Source organism: Girardinichthys multiradiatus, chromosome 18 (assembly GCF_021462225.1).
Source record: "Girardinichthys multiradiatus isolate DD_20200921_A chromosome 18, DD_fGirMul_XY1, whole genome shotgun sequence".
NCBI classification, from domain to species: domain Eukaryota; kingdom Metazoa; phylum Chordata; class Actinopteri; order Cyprinodontiformes; family Goodeidae; genus Girardinichthys; species Girardinichthys multiradiatus.
Genome location: NC_061810.1, coordinates 10,392,695 through 10,408,291, shown reverse-complemented (window position 1 = coordinate 10,408,291; position 15,597 = coordinate 10,392,695). Strand labels below are relative to the sequence as shown.

Below are 15,597 nucleotides of genomic sequence, written 5' to 3'. Positions count from 1 at the left end.
TTAGCCAACCACCTGGACACAGGCAGTGATCCTGTTTTATTAGAACATTAAACAGCGGCCAACAGAGAGGAAGAGAGAGCAGCCACATGTGAGTTAGCAGCTGTACACTGAGGTGTGCGTGTGTGATCCTTCATGTTAATTGATCAGAATTGAATGCTGGTCTGGATGGAAACATGCACTCACTTCAACAACCATTACATCTGATATACTTCACTGTACAAAGATTCTTCTGTTTTTGCCTTAACAAATTCTTTATAGAAAACACTGTGTACAAATGTATGATTCTCCATAATTACAGTTGGACCATGATGTTGGTTTCTGTGATGAGTTACATGTAACATACAACCTCCAATAGAACACTGTTCTTCTTCTCCTGTGTCTTGGCAGCATTGCTTGAAGAGAAGATTTCTCTCTTTGGTGCTGCCCTTTGCTACAAATCCTGAGAAAATTACTCAGCGTGAGTCAACAAGTCTTTAAAAAACCTCACAAACACTCACAGTAACAAGAGACCAATGCAGGCAAACATTGATTACAACAGTCGAGACGAGCTGAACACTGACCATTGCTCTCAGTGGCCACAAGAGGGTAGCGTTGCAACACAAATTAAACAATTCCAACACCAGAGTGGGAGAATGCCTACATTTTCAAGAATATGCAGCTTTAGCTCCAGGTTCTCAACATCGCTCTAAGTCCAAACACCATTTTGAGGCCTTACTGTCTGAAAGGCCTTTCAGTTCACGCATGATATCATTTCCAGTTGGTGTGTTGGAAAGGACAAGTCTGTTCAAAGTTCTCCAGTTCACTAAAGACATATTTTAATACAAATGTGAATAAACAAAACTACCTTTTTTCTTACTGTCATTAAATTAGACTTAATCTTTTTCTGTTTAGATCAGTTAAATTTAGCAGAAAAATATTATTCCTATTTGCTACATGCCAGAATAATATTTTTTGTTTGTTTTCTTAAAGCTTTCGTTAAATTCTGAGGTTTACGTGCACTTGTTTAATGCTTGGTAGAATTGCCTTTAAACTAACTGAATGAGCTAGGTCAAACGTTTTGGGTTTTCTTTCCACAACGTACTCACAATAGTTTGCTGGAAGTTTGACCCGTTCCTGACAGAACTAGTGTAACTGGTGCCATTTCAGATCTGCCCCCAAACCCCCTGAGATCAGAGATTTGTGGTGGCCACTCCCAAACTTTAATTTTGTTGTCCTTAAGCCAATTTGTTACTAATTTGGCATTATACATAGGGTCATTGTCAATCTGAAAGATTCATTTGTACCCAAACTTAAACTTTCTGGCTGATGTCTTTAGATGTTGCAATACACACAACATGATGCTGCCACCTTTGTGCTTCACAGTTGGGATGATTTCATCAGATCACAGGACATGTCTCTTAAAATGATGGTCTTTTCCATAAGTCCATTTGTACTTTTTGAATGCCATTTAAGCCCATGTAGGTTCAGGACTCATTTTACAGTGGATAATGACTCTCCTACTAGCTTCAGCAGCATCTTCACAAGGTCTTTTGCTGCTGTTCTGGGGTTGATACGCACATTTCACACCAAAACATGTTGTTCTCTGGGACGTTCATCTCTAAATGTGGCACCTTCAGGTATCTAGAAATTGTACCCAAGGACTAACCAGACTTGTGGAAGTCCGCAGTTATCTGCCTGATATCTTTAGATTTTTCCCATGATGTCAAGGAAAATACATCCACAGGTGTGGCTCCACTGAACTCAGATGTCGTGAATTAATTTGTTCGGAGGTTACAAAGCCATGAAAGCATCATCTGCGTGTGCCCAATATTTTAGACACGTAGCAATCTTAGTACATGTTGACATCTGGGTTTGTAGAAAGAAATTTGAAAATTCTAAAGAAAAAATCTATTATTATCCTGGATTTTGGAGAATAGAAATAAGTTTGATAATCCTAAGTGACCGAAAATGGAAAAGGTTTAGTGAGATCTAATACCATAGATTGAGAAAAAAAATGTTATGCATCTTTTTATAATGTATGTAAATATTTGGCTTTTACTGTGGGATAATAGAAATATAAATTTAGCTGCAGCCCGGTTACTATTAGGCTTAATAACAGGTTATAATAGCAAAATGGTGGGGGGACTGAGAGCAATCCCTGCAGATGGATACTTCCTGATTGTTTGGCTGCCACAAAGGTGCTAAAAATCCATATTCACCTCAGATTGGGCATTTTTCAGTTCATGTGAAATAATTCTTATTTACGGAGAAACAAACAAGAGAACATGACGCCTAAACTCTCTGAATCCTACAGATGATGTATGAGATATCTGCTAAATAGAAAAATAGATGATTTCAAAATAAATTCAAACATAGAAAAATATTTATAATCACATGACATACAGTATGTACACAAGCAACAGTCATGTGACCCATGCTTGGTTTGACCAGCGTGGACTCAGTCACTGACGATGACGATGTGGGTCCATATGCAGGGGTTTATACACTCCGTTTTCTCCCCGATGAGCTTTGAGAATGTGTGATGTGTTTGAGGAAAAGGTGAGTTTTGCAGGGAGCTTAAAAATCCAGAGTCACTGGGTCACCAAACGGAACATTTTTCCACAGGGTTCATTGGAGATCCTCTGGGACAATGGAAAACACGGGCAAACTCATCAAACTGTGAAACACTGCCAAGCACCCTGCAGGTGAAGCAAACAGAAAAAAGGTGAAAGGTGAAGTGGAATGTGTAACATATCTCAATGTTCATGACTACTTTATAGTAGAATGATTTTTCAAAACATAAAATTACATAAACCCATGTCACCTGTAGTGCTCTGGTGCATGCTTGTCAGTGAGCAGCTGCAGATAGATGGACTGAGATCTTCTCTTCATGCACCAGTTCTGACACGGAAAAAACAACACAACAGTGACTTGAAGTGCATTTATCATTTTGGAGCTAGAAAACCTAAACATAGTAAAAACACTAAAGATAAATAAATCACAGTCTGTGCTCATTGATTTTATAACATAAGTTTAAAACACAGTTTGACAAAAAACAGCCTTTGGAGTTACTCCCACTAAAACAGGAACGTACTACGATGACGTACCACCAGAATCTTGAAGCAGGTTGCTCTCTAAGGCTGTGAACAGACATCAAACTGTTTTCTTAATTTAAAAATACCTCTTTAAAAGGAATATGTCAAAAGGATGTGTGGCTGCTTACTGGCAACACAAAAAAGATGGACTAAGCACACTAAACCCACCATAGGCCGTCTATATCGTGTGTGTGGACTTTTTTCTCCTTTATCATTAACCAACTTGAATCATGGAATGAAGAGAAGAAACAACCCAAACCCAAGAGAACACAACAGTTCATGCCTCGGTTAGGAGAGGTGTCTCAAGTACGGCTCAGCCATGATGTGACCCCAGCTGTTGTTTGTGAGCATAAAGTTAGCAGGTAAGTAAATGCTTTCTGGTACAGCATTTTATTGATATCTAATGTGTCCTCTGCCAGAATAATATCTGCTGATGTCCGCCAAATAATGCTTTGGCAGCTTCATTACTGTAATGTTATATAGTTAAAGCGTTAATGAGTGGATTGATTATATGGAGAAAAGTGCGACTTGCAAACCCATGTACAGGGGTTGGACAATGAAACTGAAACACCTGGTTTTCGACCACAATAATTTATTAGTATGGCGTAGGGCCTCCTTTTGCGGCCAATACAGCGTCAATTCGTCTTGGGAATGACATATACAAGTCCTGCACAGTGGTCAGAGGGATTTTAAGCCATTCTTCTTGCAGGATAGTGGCCAGGTCACTACGTGATACTGGTGGAGGAAAACGTTTCCTGACTCGCTCCTCCAAAACACCCCAAAGTGGCTCAATAATATTTAGATCTGGTGACTGTGCAGGCCATGGGAGATGTTCAACTTCACTTTCATGTTCATCAAACCAATCTTTCACCAGTCTTGCTGTGTGTATTGGTGCATTGTCATCCTGATACACGGCACCGCCTTCAGGATACAATGTTTGAACCATTGGATGCACATGGTCCTCAAGAATGGTTCGATAGTCCTTGGCAGTGACACGCCCATCTAGCACAAGTATTGGGCCAAGGGAATGCCATGATATGGCAGCCCAAACCATCACTGATCCACCCCCATGCTTCACTCTGGGCATGCAACAGTCTGGGTGGTACGCTTCTTTGGGGCTTCTCCACACCGTAACGCTCCCGGATGTGGGGAAAACAGTAAAGGTGGACTCATCAGAGAACAATATAGTTTCACATAGTCCACAGCCCAAGATTTGCGCTCCTTGCACCATTGAAACTGACGTTTGGCATTGGCATGAGTGACCAAAGGTTTGGCTATAGCAGCCCGGCCGTGTATATTGACCCTATGGAGCTCCCGACGGACAGTTCTGGTGGAAACAGAAGAGTTGAGGTGCACATTTAATTCTGCCGTGATTTGGGCAGCCGTGGTTTTATGTTTTTTGGATACAATCCGGGTTAGCACCTGAACATCCCTTTCAGACAGCTTCCTCTTGCATCCACAGTTAATCCTGTTGGATGTGGTTCGTCCTTCTTGGTGGTATGCTGACATTACCCTGGATACCGTGGCTCTTGATACATCACAAAGACTTGCTGTGTTGGTCACAGATGCGCTAGCAAGACGTGCACCAACAATTTGTCCTCTTTTGAACTCTGGTATGTCACCCATAATGTTGTGTGCATTTCAATATTTTGAGCAAAACTGTGCTCTTACCCTGCTAATTGAACCTTCACACTCTGCTCTTACTGGTGCAATGTGCAATCAATGAAGACTGGCTACCAGGCTGGTCCAATTTAGCCATGAAACCTCCCACACTAAAATGACAGGTGTTTCAGTTTCATTGTCCAACTCCTGTATGTATCACTAATATAAAGCAAACTATTCAACTATTCTAGACACAGAGTTGTAGTGAGAAATAGAAGTGCTGATGCATGCCAGTGTATCAGAGTAACACTGCTGGTCACATCTGGAGAAGAAATTACAACATCTTTCTAAATGCTGCCAGAATTTAACTTTTCCGAATTACAGCTTATGTCACAATGATGTCATTTACCAATGTGGTTTATTAAAGACAAATTGCTTTTAGATTTCTGCATAGGGTGCCAGTTTGTTAGGTCTCCTAGTACCTGTTGCAACACAACTTGTGACTTTCTCCTCCAAACCGGGTAAATCATTATACGAACCTTTATGAACTCAATGTGATCCATAGACACTTCTTTAGCCTCAAGTGGCCACTGTGTGATGCACTGACGTCAAAGGTCAGTGTTTCAAATGTCATGTCATCACTCTTCAGAAACGTTTGTCTTAATTCACAGCTGCCCTGTGCTAGCTATACAAGTCCTTCTCAAAATATTAGCATATTGTGATAAAGTTAATTATTTTCCATAATGTCATGATGAAAATTTAACATTCATATATTTTAGATTCATTGCACACTAACTGAAATATTTCAGGTCTTTTATTGTCTTAATACGGATGATTTTGGCATACAGCTCATGAAAACCCAAAATTCCTATCTCACAAAATTAGCATATCATTAAAAGGGTCTCTAAACGAGCTATGAACCTAATCATCTGAATCAACGAGTTAACTCTAAACACCTGCAAAAGATGCCTGGGGCCTTTAAAACTCCCAGCCTGGTTCATCACTCAAAACTCCAATCATGGGTAAGACTGCCGACCTGACTGCTGTCCAGAAGGCCACTATTGACACCCTCAAGCAAGAGGGTAAGACACAGAAAGAAATTTCTGAACGAATAGGCTGTTCCCAGAGTGCTGTATCAAGGCACCTCAGTGGGAAGTCTGTGGGAAGGAAAAAGTGTGGCAGAAAACGCTGTACAACGAGAAGAGGTGACCGGACCCTGAGGAAGATTGTGGAGAAGGGCCGATTCCAGACCTTGGAGGACCTGCGGAAGCAGTGGACTGAGTCTGGAGTAGAAACATCCAGAGCCACCGTGCACGGGCGCGTGCAGGAAATGGGCTACAGGTGCCACATTCCCCAGGTCAAGCCACTTTTGAACCAGAAATAGCGGCAGAAGCGCCTGACCTGGGCTACAGAGAAGCAGCACTGGACTGTTGCTCAGTGGTCCAAAGTACTTTTTTCGGATGAAAGCAAATTCTGCATGTCATTCGGAAATCAAGGTGCCAGAGTCTGGAGGAAGACTGGGGAGAAGGAAATGCCAAAATGCCAGAAGTCCAGTGTCAAGTACCCACAGTCAGTGAGGGTCTGGGTGCCGTGTCAGCTGCTGGTGTTGGTCCACTGTGTTTTATCAAGGGCAGGGTCAATGCAGCTAGCTATCAGGAGATTTTGGAGCACTTCATGCTTCCATCTGCTGAAAAGCTTTATGGAGATGAAGATTTCATTTTTCAGCACGACCTGGCACCTGCTCACAGTGCCAAAACGACGGGTAAATGGTTTACTGACCATGGTATCACTGTGCTCAATTGGCCTGCCAACTCTCCTGACCTGAACCCCATAGAGAATCTGTGGGATATTGTGAAGAGAACGTTGAGAGACTCAAGACCCAACACTCTGGATGAGCTAAAGGCCGCTATCGAAGCATCCTGGGCCTCCATAAGACCTCAGCAGTGCCACAGGCTGATTGCCTCCATGCCACGCCGCATTGAAGCAGTCATTTCTGCAAAAGGATTCCCGACCAAGTATTGAGTGCATAACTGTACATGATTATTTGAAGGTTGACGTTTTTTGTATTAAAAACACTTTTCTTTTATTGGTCGGATGAAATATGCTAATTTTGTGAGATAGGAATTTTGGGTTTTCATGAGCTGTATGCCACAATCATCCGTATTAAGACAATAAAAGACCTGAAATATTTCAGTTAGTGTGCAATGAATCTAAAATATATGAATGTTAAATTTTCATCATGACATCATGGAAAATAATTAACTTTATCACAATATGCTAATATTTTGAGAAGGACCTGTATTTCTGTTACGACTTTCTAGATATTTCAATAGTGGTTATGGAAAATAAATACAAGTCTCAATAGCTACAAGCTGGAGCATAACTGAAAAGAAAAAGTTATGAAAAAACATGATATATGCCTTTTAACATGGATATACCTTACCTGATCTAGGACACTGCAAGAAATTCACTGCTCTTTGCTTTGTTTTATTTATTTTAGTTTTGTTGTATTGAGCTTAGAAGCATCCCTGTGTAACAATAAAACAAATGTTGGGACCACAGTCACAATGTGAAAGGCCAATACAGACTTTTCTGGAACTTTCATAATAAATTGCATCGAACCTACTTCCGGCACAGCCAGGAAACGGGGTAACTGCGGACTTCCTGTGACGTCACTGTCCAAATAAAAGCAACGTTCTTGCTACATCCTGTCTCTTCCACGCCGGTGGCAGGAGGGACACAGCGCGCTAATGTCTCTTTGCTGGCAAACAGACATAACTCTTCCACTGGATCCAAGAATGTCATACGATCACTGATCATATGCATTAAGTTAAGTACGAATGAAATATTGTTTGTGTATCCGGTATTCATTCATGAACGGGCTAATTAAGGTACAAGCGTTGCTTGACTTTCTCCCTGACATCTACAGAATCAAACTGTTTCTAGAGTTCCTTGCAGAGACCTTGTCGCTACGACGCCGAGTGGAGCGGTTTTCCAGTCTGAAGGAAGGACAGAGCGAGCCGCATCACTGTAGCAACTGTGCCGTTGGCGGCCCGACAGAACAAGCCGCCCCCCTCCCACAGCTACGGAGGTAAGCTGGAAGCTAACCCTTTGTTCACAGAGCTTTTTTCAAACTTCGTCGTCGCCGGACAACTCCTCCTCAGCACGTTTCATACTTTCTCCAGAAAAGATATGGCTCCGTTGAGAATTAGTCATCCAGAAGGTTGGTTTTATTAAGCAGATCATTCTTTAAAACATTATTTTATTTAAATAATATTTTATCTGATCTTGCATTGTGAATGGTTGTCTAAAGGTCTGCTGATTATTGCCTAAGTTGGTTCCAAGACTAACTTAACTTCACTTCCAGATTCTTCAAGATAATCCTTGGTTCTCAAACATAAACATTGCATTGTAATGTTTCATCACTCTTTTTGGTCATGGTTTTCAATCATCTTTAATCAACTTGTTTATATTGTACATAGCCCATTAGTCTTCGTTATTCTTTAATTATGCTTGGTAGTTTAGTTGGATTGTTTTAGCATAGTAAAGAGTTTGTTGATTGAAATATGTTTGACTTTGAGTTGACTTATTTTTGTTAATAAATTCTTGTATTTTAAGAAATTGTGTGAATTCATTCCATGTGTGCAGAGTTTATGCTGTTCAATAATGTCACAGCTTGGCTCACCCTTTTGATTTTGTCCTAATACCATCGACTTACCAGGCTGGTATTCACAGGACAACCCTTAACAGACCGAAATATTATTTAATAAATATTAAGGTATTAATATTAAATAATATATTTAGACTCATAGTCACAACACAAAAATAAAGAACAGAGCTTTACTGGAAGCCCCTTGAACAGTAGTTCTGGTCATGTAGTGCTTTTCTTGGTATTTTCTGCTGTGCTTTTATTAAATATATTTTTATTAAATTATTTTTCAAAATTTGAAAATAATTTAAAAAATAAAAATGGAGAAAAAAGTCATTTAAAATAATTTTTTATTCTGAGCAAATTTGCAACCAAGAGATGGAGAAAGATGTTTTTAAAGGTGTAACCCAACAAATAATTTGACGAGAGATGTTCAAACATGGCCAGAAGTTTCGGCAGCTACATGCAGAGTGGTTAGATGCATATTAACTCATTGCAAGGTGCTTTCTTAGCTTATAAAAACTAAGGACAGATGAAACTGTCCCAAAACCAACAAATTTTGATTAACTCCAAGCACCAATAAGAAAAGAATAGACCACACTGGGTCAGGAATTGGCCTAGAAGTTGAGATCTAGACATTAAGAGTGAACTCTGAAATGTATGAAAATTACGTTTCAACACTAAATACTCATTCTTTGATAGATGTGCATATAATAGCCTTCATGAATGTTTTAATTGTACTTGAGGATGTTGTAAAAAATGCAAAAAAAAAAATCCTTTGTCAGAAAATGTTAGTCTTTTGTGTCATTGCACAACCTTTAAGGCATGACTGTAGAGTAGGAACAAAATTGAGAGAAAACTACAGTATTTCCACCTCCATCTCCTGTCTCACTGGCTGAACAGATGCAATTAGGCTGCAGACAGCAGTAGGGATAGAGAAGTGCACAAAGGAATGTCTCTGCACCTTGCACATGGAACTGTTGGCTGTTAGTTTAGGTCTATAGCATTTACTGAGAGCCTTCATATCTGTTGTTTTGGTAGCTGGATATTGGAGGTGCTGCATGGAACACTTTGGGCTCTTCTACTGCAAAGATACAAAGACAATCCAATGTTTTCATGGATATTTCTGGTGTCCTATTATTGTTTCAATTCAACATTTCCAAAAGTTTGTCTCTTGCTTCAGCAATGCCAACAGTTTAATTTGATGGAAATCTAAGAAAAGCTAGAAGCTCACCATTTAGTTTTCTGCTGGAAGTGAGAGAAATCTTTGCACAATCTCTCTAGATCAGGGATGTCAAAGTCAAATACACCGAGGGCCAAAAAACCAAATTTGCTACAAGCCAAGGGCCAGACTGGTTCAATGTTTATTAAAACATATTGAAATGATTGCACATAGCCTATTGAACCAAGACTTAACACAGAGTACATTATTTAATAATTAAATGAATAAAAGCAATATTTTGTTATGGCTCTGTCAGTAACCTCAAGTGGAAACATTTTCAACAGGCAAACAGCGAAAAATTTAATTGGTTTGAAATACAAAGTATGTTTCTTAATATCAAGATGAATACATAAATAAAAGTGTGTGCATTATAAACTTTATATTGCATTATATTCTTTAATTACAGCCAAACGTTCTCCACACAGAAGACACACAGGTTTGCCTTTTGCCTCCGTGAACATGTACTCTGCCTCCCACCTGGCTTGAAACCCCCTGTTCTCAGCGTCCACCTTACGTTTAGCCATGTTTGAGGAGGGGGGTACCTGAAAGTTGATCTCTGCTGTGATTGCTGATGAACAATGAAGCCGCTTGTGCATGCTACAGTGACTTCGCGGACTACCGTTGCATTGTGGGGAATGTAGTGTTGGTGCGTGCAAAACGCCAGCGGACGCCTGTGGCCTGCGGGCCGGTTCTAATAGTAATTAAATATCATCCAGAGGGCAATAGATAATTAATTCGCGGGCCGACTCCGGCCCGCGGGCCTTGACTTTGACATATGTGCTCTAGATGGTCCAGAATTCTGGTCCTCTCTGATACTCCCTTCTCTTCTGCTCAGATTAACTACAGGATTTAGGTCCTGGGGACTGAGATGGCCATAGGAGACGGTTGATTTTGTGTTTCTGAACCACATGTTTTGGATCATTATCCATGAAGGACCCAATGATGACACATTTTTGGTTTCCTGACAGAGTCCACCAGTCATTTATTTAAAATCTGGTTAACTAACAAGGTGTTTAGATGCTCTACATGCTAACAAGTTTCCCAAGCCGTTCGGTGCCTTTAGAAAAGAAACTGGCTCACAGCATCACACATCCTTCACTATACTTAACAGTAAGAATGCACTTTTCCACATATTCATCCGCTGTTTTACACCTAACCAAGTAGGAGAAGTTCCTCTAAACTCAGATCGACTTAAAATAGGTATTATGTAAATTGAAACAATTCTTCTGTTACTTTTATATTAAACAGACTCTTAGGGGTACCAGCAACTGTGCCGCTGTGTTAAAAACAAAAATGTAGTCAAAGGTTGGCCTAAGAGAAAAAGCTTTCATTTTTAGAAGTTGTTCAGGGTGGAATTATGCTACTGCAATAAAGAAATAATTAGTTTGAAGCTTTTTACACATCTTTTCCAGACTAATGCATCTGTCCCCTTCTGTACGCAGCCAGCAGGAATGTTGATAAAAAAAGGAATGTAATATGGCTTTCTGTCTTTCATCTTTCTTTATTTAGGATGCGATCGAACACTGAGTAACATTGTGATTTGGATTTTTTCTTAGTTTTATACAATGGATAACAAATTAACTAAAGAAAAAAATGCAATTTATTTGTGATTATTACTTATAAAATCCTCCTGCTATGATGACCACATTTCCCTGAACTTTGTTTTTAAAGTCAGACCTAATAAGTCATTATGTTTGAAAGGCATGTGTGTCAGCCTGCTGCGCAGGTTGGAGGGCCACATTAATTTTGGTCGAGGTAATCGTGTCGCCTCAAGCGTTTTATTCACACTCGCATATGACATTTCAAATGAATGTAAGCACATATTCCTGATTTTCATAACACTTCCCTCAGGGCAGGAGTTTTAAAAAATGATCTTAAACACACCACGTTGCATTCTAAAGTGCTGCCTTGGTTACATTAAGCCATGAATTTCAATGAAACCTTTGAATTTCAATGATGACTCGTAATACTTGGAAGGATCAAGGGTGGTCTGGCGCTTGGAGACACCGTGCTGTCATCAAGACTGCTGATTTGATCCATCTAATACTTAATGCATCTATCAGCTAATGTTGATATGCGACACCTCCAACCTGCCCTCCACATTCCAGCTCCAGCTGAGAGTGGCACCTGATATGATTTAATATGCTAATGTAAAGAAAAATAGAGCTGCAGATTCTTCAGAGAAGCTTCCGTACCTGAGCAAAGGCTATGAAGAGCAGCTGTTCGTGGGTGTATTTTAGGCCAGGGAGGGGCCTCTCTGGACCATGTTCCCTCACCCATTTCTGATATGCCTGCAAGAAGAAGTGAGGAGATAATGACTGACAGGAAATAGAAAAACAAATAACCTTCAACTCAGATGTTAAAAGGTTTCTCATTTTCCAGAGGGAAATCAGAAACCAGGTATATTAACTGCCTGTTATAGCCTGTTATGTTATAGTGTCTTACAAAATAATAAACACCCAAAGAGCTTCACATTAAAGCATGCTACTAAAACATACAAATGCATTTTTATTGGGAATTTATGTGAAAGTATTGTAGAATTGTAAATAACAATCTGAAAAGTGTGGCATGTATTTGGATTCAAGTCCCACGTTGTAGAAAACATTTTCTCTCCCATTCTGTTCATTCTTCTATAGAAAACAGATCAAGCTCAGTCTGATTGGGAGGAGAAGCTTTGTGAACAGCTAATTTTTAAGCTTTGCCACAGATTCTAAATTGGATTTAAGTTTGGACTTTGACTGGGCCATTCAAACACATGAATAAACTCTGATCTAAACCATTCCATTGTAGCTCTGGCTGTATGTTTAGGTTCATTGTCCTGCTGGAAGTTGAACCTCCACCTTAGTGTCAAGTCTTTTGTAGCCATTAGGAGATTTGCTTTCAGGATTGCCCTGAATTTAGCTCCAATCATCTTCCCTTGAACTCTGACCTTGTCCCTGCTGAAAAAAAAGCAGGTGCTGCGACCACCAATATTTCACTTTATGGTTATGGTGATGTGAAGTGTTTTCAATCGCATATAGTATTGTGCAAGTAAATAAAAAAGTTCAGGTTTGGTCTCACCTGACTAAAGCACCTTCTTCTACATGTTTGGTGTCTCTCACACATGGCTTTTGGAAAACAGCAAACAGGACTTGTGAGTAATGCTGTCCTAGCCTGGTAGGTTTAGGTGGTCAGCCATGTCTTTGTAGTTTTGCAGTTGTGCCATTCTGTTTCCATGTTCAGAAATTAATTGAACAGAGCTCTGTGAGATTAAAGTTTATATATTCTTTTATAACCTAATCTTGCTGTAACTGCTCCACAACCTCATCCCTGACTTGTCTGCTGTGCTCTTCGGTTTTCAAGAGGCTGTTTGTTCTCTAATGTTCTCTAACAAACCTCTGAGGCCTTCACAGAACAATTGCATTTATGCTGAGAATAAATTCCTCAAAGGACTCTATTAAGTAATTAGGGGAGTTCTCCAGAAATCTGTGGCACTAAATTTTATTTAGAGGTGTCAAAGTAATGAGGGATAAAAATGCACCCATTCTTCTGAAGTTCTGAAATATTTGTATTTTCTTTCTCCCATTTCACAATTATGTGCAACGTTTTATTTGTCTATCACATTAAATCCCCTCAAAAATACATAAGAGTTTGTGACTGTAATGTGACAAAATGTTAAAATGACTACTTTGGGCTGCTGTGTATGTTAAACTCTGTAACTGTAGGGAAATGAGCATTTGTATATGCCAGCATAAAATTCGCTTCAGTTCATTGGAGACATCATATTCTGGCTGAATCATTCAACATCCACAAATTTCTTTCTAAGGAAACTCAAATATTTAAGGAATGAAATTCAAATTAATCAGATCTTTTATCTTGAGTCTAGTGTAGTTCAGCTTTTCTCATTTAAACAGACAAAGTAGAATAGTTTATGAAGAATAATTCAAATCAAACAAAGGATCTGATCTGATCTGAATGTATTAATGGGAATATTTTGATTTTTCAAAGCTATGGTGGAAAAATTGAACAATAACTGCAAAGTTATTGTTCAAACTTACATAGTACGATAATTTTAGTCCTCCCATGTCAGCTATGTTCTCTCCTAATGTCAGGCGGCCATTCACCTACACACACAGAAAGGGAGATTAAGAAACAGTGAAAAGCTTTTTAAAGAACTGCAATATCAAGTTCACTCTGGCTAGGAGACGGACGCTCCAAAACACCAGTAAGTTCTTCAGTGGGGCTTGCATCCTACAGTGTTATATCTGCATGTTGTGTCAAGTTCATTTAGCTACACCCGAAACAGCCTGCAGGTATTTTGTTTTATTTTTTGACTTTTTAATTTTAGAAGACCCTGTATAAATGGGACATTGCTGGTTTAAAAGGTGTCATCACATTTGTTCTTGGACTGATATTGTGATCTCCTGGAACCATTTCCTGTTCTGTTTCCTAAATTAACACGTGGTAGTTTTGGCTTTATGCAGTCGTGCCCAAAACTGTTAGCTTTGACACCAGTGTTGTTTTGCACACTTTGCAACTCACGCATTGTGTTTGAATATTGTGCAGATTGATGCGTTGCATAATGCTGCATTGTAAAGAGATTTAATTCAGGAATTTAACTTTAAAAAAGGTTTTTATTTTATAACAAAACCCACTTTGGACAGAGGAATAATGATCAGCTGATTTCTGTTCAATCATAAGCACAAATAAGGCTGTAAGAGAGTCAAGCTGAAGTCAGGTCATCAATCCAATCCACAAACTGATCGCTATAAAAGCAGAACAGATGTGGATGAAGTGTCATAAGTGTCTTCTGCTGTGGGGGCAACATGGTGATGATGCTGTTAGCACTGCTGCCTAGCAGCAAGAGGATCCTTGGTTAAAATCCCAAATCTGCTCATGGCCTATGCTGTCTCTCGTACATTAACAGCTGGAGTCCTTACTAAGTAGGAATAAACAGCTGTTGACAATGATGGATGTTAGCAATAGTTACCTTTAAAGAAATTTGTTAAGCCCTAATCACTTCACATAAAAATGATCTCCAATGCAAAGAGCTGGCTGTTAAATTTTACAAGAGATAGAACAATTTCCCTGATCATCAAAAACTTCAAGTTGAAAAGTGGAGCAGCAGTAAAGAGGAGTTCAGAACAATCTCTTCCAGATGACCCCACAACAACAATGTGGTCCCACCAGTGCAGAGCTTGCTCAACACTGGCAGCAAGTTTTTGTGAATACATCTGGATGCACATTAAAATGAAGACTTTTGGACAACAGCCATGTTTACAAGAACGGCAGCAAATAAGCTGCGTTGGTCCAAGAAAAATATCAAGAACAGACTGAAACCCTGCAAGAAGTACAAGGATGGTCAGCAAGAAATTGGTGAAAAGTTCTTTTTATCTTATGAATCCTTCTTCTGATTGGGATATTTTAATAATTACATGTTTTGTAATTAAAATATGGAAGTTACAATTAGCCTTGTCTTGTTCCAATAGTAAAATAATAGCAAAATAAAACATAACCGGTCATACCCGGGGCACTCTGACCAGTAGTCCTTAGTCGTATAGCAAGTTTTAACCATATGTTGCGAGAGCCTCCATTATACAAGACAGACATGCTTTCTTAAGAAAGATAGAGTAGAGAGAGTACCATAAGAATGAATATATAACAGCAAAGGATCTGAACTATCAACTGTATTGTATTATTTAAAAAAATGCCTTTCCAATCAGTGTTACTTGGGGTGTGTGGGTTAAAACCCACCTTCTGGTTATACACAGTGAAGTTATCGTAGAGCTTGACAATGCATTCAGCCTTCCTCTGAAACTTTCTGTAGGAGTCTTGAGTCCACCACTGTTTGAGGTTGCCATAGCGGTCGTACTGGCCCCCTAGGGACATGAACCATTGCATCACTAAGATGAAGGGCAAAAGTGCAGGGGGGATGGTGAATATCAGCATGAAAACAGCATAATCTATAACTTTTCTTCCCAGTCAAGACACTGGCAGACATGCTGTTGCTTTATTTTTGGCAGCTGCAAGAGCAGATTATACTCTAGGTTCCTCTTACTATGTTTGTAGAC

The 15,597-nt window shown here is 39.5% G+C and overlaps 1 protein-coding gene across 2 annotated transcripts in view; it reads right to left on the bottom strand.

The window, feature by feature from the left end:
* The window catches only part of LOC124884543 (endothelin-converting enzyme-like 1), a 90,561-nt gene continuing 74,964 nt past the window's right edge, over nt 1–15,597 (bottom strand). The window contains exons 14-18 of one of the 2 annotated variants that reach the window (XM_047392499.1): nt 15,281–15,429; nt 13,585–13,650; nt 11,743–11,838; nt 2,804–2,880; nt 1–2,678 (exon numbers count right to left, since the gene is read on the bottom strand). In XM_047392499.1, coding sequence (XP_047248455.1) covers nt 2,579–2,678; nt 2,804–2,880; nt 11,743–11,838; nt 13,585–13,650; nt 15,281–15,429 — 488 coding nt within the window. In that variant the 3' untranslated portion in view covers nt 1–2,578. The remainder of the gene's footprint in view (nt 2,679–2,803; nt 2,881–11,742; nt 11,839–13,584; nt 13,651–15,280; nt 15,430–15,597) is intronic. The other variant, XM_047392500.1, reaches the window with a different exon arrangement.